Source organism: Periophthalmus magnuspinnatus, chromosome 13, assembly GCF_009829125.3.
Source record: "Periophthalmus magnuspinnatus isolate fPerMag1 chromosome 13, fPerMag1.2.pri, whole genome shotgun sequence".
NCBI lineage: Eukaryota > Metazoa > Chordata > Actinopteri > Gobiiformes > Gobiidae > Periophthalmus > Periophthalmus magnuspinnatus.
Window position 1 is genome coordinate 27,015,919 of NC_047138.1, and position 4,558 is coordinate 27,020,476.

The 4,558-nt window shown below is 36.4% G+C and overlaps 1 protein-coding gene across 1 annotated transcript; it reads left to right on the plus strand.

Moving 5' to 3' along the window:
* The first annotated feature begins 3,352 nt into the window (after positions 1-3,352).
* lpar5b (lysophosphatidic acid receptor 5b) lies at positions 3,353-4,240 on the plus strand. The gene has a single exon (XM_033976573.2). It carries the CDS (start codon positions 3,353-3,355, stop codon positions 4,214-4,216), a length of 864 nt encoding a protein of 287 aa, XP_033832464.1. The 3' UTR covers positions 4,217-4,240.
* The last annotated feature ends 318 nt before the right edge of the window (positions 4,241-4,558 follow it).

Below are 4,558 nucleotides of genomic sequence, written 5' to 3' on the forward strand. Positions count from 1 at the left end.
CTTCTCCTATTGGCCTTATTTTGTCCTGCTCACTTTTGTCTCTAAATACCAGCGCTTCCCATTAATTTCAATGGAGAATATGAGCAAAGTTTTGTTGCTAAAATATGATATATAATAAGATGACTTGTGTGAAACGTTCTATGTTCATGTGACCAACACGTCAAAACTGCCTCGATTCTCCAAGAGGCTTTAAAAGAGCTCTGTAGTCCAGATAGAATATTTGCTTATTTGCTTTCAGGATCGGCAGCACCATGCAAAATAATAGAGCCCCATTGAAATGTTGTTCCATTGACTAATGCAGCTGCCATACCACCTCCAGAAAGTTACATACTGTACCTTTTAAACTGGGTAGAATTTGGTAGATTTATTTTCTTCAAGATGAATCCAGTGCAACTCCACGCTTAACCACAGCTACAGAAAACACTGTTGCAAAGATCTGATAATTGTTTTTCATTCTTTCTCCTCTGTCCTTAATGTGTCTCAGAGCTCAAGGCCAAACACACATATAATCAGAAAACCTCTCTGCACTCTATGTTTCTATCATGTTCTGTAATCCATGGAGAGAGATGACGTCAATGCAGTTACAAAACCTGCACTGTAAAAAAAATATTCAATACAAGGTGTCATACTAATCTCTGAAGCTTCCCAGTGCTTGATTGTCGAGGTACCAGGTGAAGAAAACAATGGCAGCGATCTTGATTCCCGAGCTAGAAATTGGGTATTGACAATATAAGAAAATAAGATGTGTTAAAAGTCCCACAGTGGATTTAAAACACACAAAATAAATGGAGCACACTTACCAGTCAGCTCAGTATTGTGTGTTGATCTACCATGAATATATAAATATGATCAATAGAAAGAAGCTAACAGAAACTAGCACAGATTTGAGTCCATGTTAATTCAACCTGGAAAGACTCTGCACGTTTGCATTGGGGGTTTAAATAGGGCTCACTGGGTACGGGTTGGACGAAGAGGAATAATAGGAGTGAAGTGATGAAGGCAGAGGAGCAGGTAAACTCTGGAGAAGTGATGAGTAGATGGGAGGGCAGTTTGATCTCCTAGGCGGAAATTACGCTAGCTCTATTAAGTTATTTGAGAAGCCTCCATCAGCTGCAGTTATGTTCTTGAGTCATTTTGTGTGGGACACCTCCTATAAAGATAATAAAAAACAAAAGTGTTACTTCAAATAGAACATATTTTTTTACACCCATAAAGTCTCTAAGTGTATGTTCAAGGCTACATGGATAAAATCTACTCCACACAAGTACCGTACTGCTGCTGAAATTGTACTTAAGTAAAAAAAAAAAAGAGAAAAAGTACAATGTAGTTTTGACATCATTTTAAAATAATATTTACAGAAATCTTTACATGGCATTTGCATCAGATTCACTGAATATTGCCTTACATTTTACCAAAATATTTCCATTAAATAAACCACAATTCTGTTGCGTGACAAATCTAGACTGATCTGTCTATATTTTTTATATAGATTGTTATCACCCTGGTCTCCACATCCTCTGCTACATCTTAAGTTCGCTCAAACATGATCGTGTGATCAGATAAGTTTTTTTCAGTGACGTGTGTGAAACGAAGGAGCTCACTGGTCACCTATAATTTACAGTTCAAATCTAATGTATCTCACATAATACTGTCAATATTATGGGGGAAGCAATCGTTTTTTAGCTGTGAGGAAAACTGGGATGGCTCTATAGACATCGGTCAGACAAGCTAAAAATGGGAGTAATTTGCCTTGGGTAATTTGTCTTGGCTGGATTCAACCCTTCTGGTTGAATCCAGAAGGGTCTGGAATCAGACTACAGTGGTTCCTCGCTATATCGCGGTTCACCTTTTGTGGTCTCGCTGTTTTGCAAATTTTTTTGTGTGCAATTTTGCATGCTTTTTTTTTTTAACACGCATTGTGTTCTGCATCCTGATTGGCTAAGGGACGTGCCGTGTCTCCTTTACAGTGCAGAATGCGTTTAGCCAAATTTATGTAAGCTTTGATTTATTTCACATATATTATTTTATGTATTAACATTTATTTGGGTCATTAGTATTTTGTTTATTACTTTGTACTTATTTTATTAACAATGAATATTATTTATATATATTATATTATGTTGGATACATTATTTACTTTCTTCATAATAATAGTGACTCCTACTTATCCTTGTGGTACATTGAACTCAGTCACCCCTCGCTTTGTAACTACACCTGCACCTGTTTTTAATATTTTAGACAGACTTCTATGCTCATGTGTTTTCTTTGTTTTTTGCTGGTGTTGCATTTTGAACAGAAAATTAAATTGTATTTTGAACATGAAAAATAAAGATTTAAGTTTTAAGTTCAAATAGGAAGTAACACTATTTTATGTTGCAATCTCTACAACCTTTGCTACAACAGAGATTACTCACCCTGGAGTTAGTCGTTCAAGATTTCATTTTGACTGGTTAAAAGTTTCCATACAGCAGAGCAAGAGGTACAACACAACGTAAAATTGTGTGTAGTCAGCGGTGGAAGAAGTACTTGATTCTGTTACTTAAATAAAAGTACAGATACTGGAGCAAAGAAATAAGTAAAAAAAGTAAAAGTATTAAAGCAATGTTTTAATGATGTATTTAAACAGTTAAAAAAAAATTAGAATTTGAGGTCTATAATAAAGCTTTGTGCTTTGTACATATTTTTTTGTTGTTGCTCAATTTATCAATGTTTAAAAAAAAACAAAAAACATAGTGGAGTAGAAAATACAGATACCTGCTCTCAAATATAGCGGAGTAAAAGTAAAAAGTATCCACTGTAAAATTTACTTCAGTACAAATTTCTGATACCTATACTTAAGTACAATGCTTTAGTACTTTTATTTCATTACATTCCCCCATTGTGTGTAATGTTAATTGTTGATGTTAATTTACATGTAAATGTTGTTTCTTTTTAATATCATCATTATGAACATTACAATACAGACCTGTAATAACTGCCATTTTAACATATTTTTTTTCTCCTTTAAAGTTTGAACTCAAACCACATTCCTTCAGGGACAAGCGACTGGCTGTAAACCTCCCCTTTAAAAAAACATGAGCATCATTGACAATTACAAATCTCTGTACAAACTGATGATATCTATATATTTTTTTCCTCTTCCACCTAAAGATTATACTGACCTATTAATGCAAATAACTAAACTGTAGTTGCAGGTGTTTTTTGTCTGCTTGCCACTCGATGTTGTGCAAATTCCTCTCTTTAAGCTGTCAAAACTCACTTCCTGTCTGCCAGTTACTTGATTTACTTGTGGGCAGAGCGTCTCTGCTATATTTACCCCCCGTCACTTCTGCAATTTACAACCTTTGTGAGAATGAACAACGCAACTGCACACGACGCGGAACTAGGATCGAAAAACACAGCGTACGCTTTTGTTTTTGGGGCCGTGATCGTGGTCGGCTTACCTCTCAACGCCGTCGCGCTATGGATCCTGCTTCGACGTCACAGCCACAAATCTCCGAGCGCAGTTTTCATGGTCAATCTCGCCATTTCGGATTTGTTCCTCGCCATTTCGTTGCCGTGGAGAGTGTACTTCTATGCCACGGGGATTTGGCCGTTGGGCGCTATGGCTTGCAACTTCGTCACCATGCTTTTTCGAAACAACATCCGGTCAAGTTCGATTTTTATCACGTTCATAAGTGTGGATAGACTTTTGGCTGTTGTGTACCCTTTGAGATCCCGGCATATAAGAACTGCTTCGAATGCGTTAAAAGCTACTGCCATAGTCTGGATTTCTGTGGTACTTATCAACATCCCTGAGAGTGTATATTTGTTAAAAGACTTAAGATCTGTCAATGAATCTATATGCTTTGACTATTTCGGCAAGATCAAGCTATCCCCATCACCGATTTTTTACGTACAACCTGTTTTAGTCCTGACTTTACTGTTGATAAATATACTGTCCACTTTGCTGGTATCGTTTACTATCAGGAGGCATGTCAGTGTCTCAGCCAAAGTGGAAAACAAAGTTAATGTTATGCTGATTTTTGCGATGAATTTAATGATGTTTATGATATTTTTCTTGCCGATTTCATTGGTGGCTTTGTTTAGAAATTTCCCACAAGTCATCACGCCACTGCTTTGTCTGGCAAGTATTAACTGCTGCTTGGATCCCCTGCTGTATTACTTCTCTTTTGATGGATTTTGGAAGAGGACAGAAGAGGGAGAGCATAGTTAGAAGGACATTTCAAATCTATTTACCTGCAACTGTGAAAATATATTCTTGTAAATAAATGGTTTTGGTTTTTTTTTTTTTGGTCTGCAATGGTTTAGATGTGATGCTATGGTTCAAATTAATAGACATTACATGAAGGGTTGAAGAGCAAGGAGCGACATTCAACATTTAGTTAGAGCTGGGATTTTATTTTACTATAGAAATAAAATATAAACTTGCTGTGAACTCTTTCAAACTAGGGTGTGGTGTGATAGTTTCCTCCCTTTTTGTGGTCAGTGTTTGCATTCATCACATTTTTAGCTGATATTTATACCTCAACCCAGACATTTACAGGCATATTTTGGC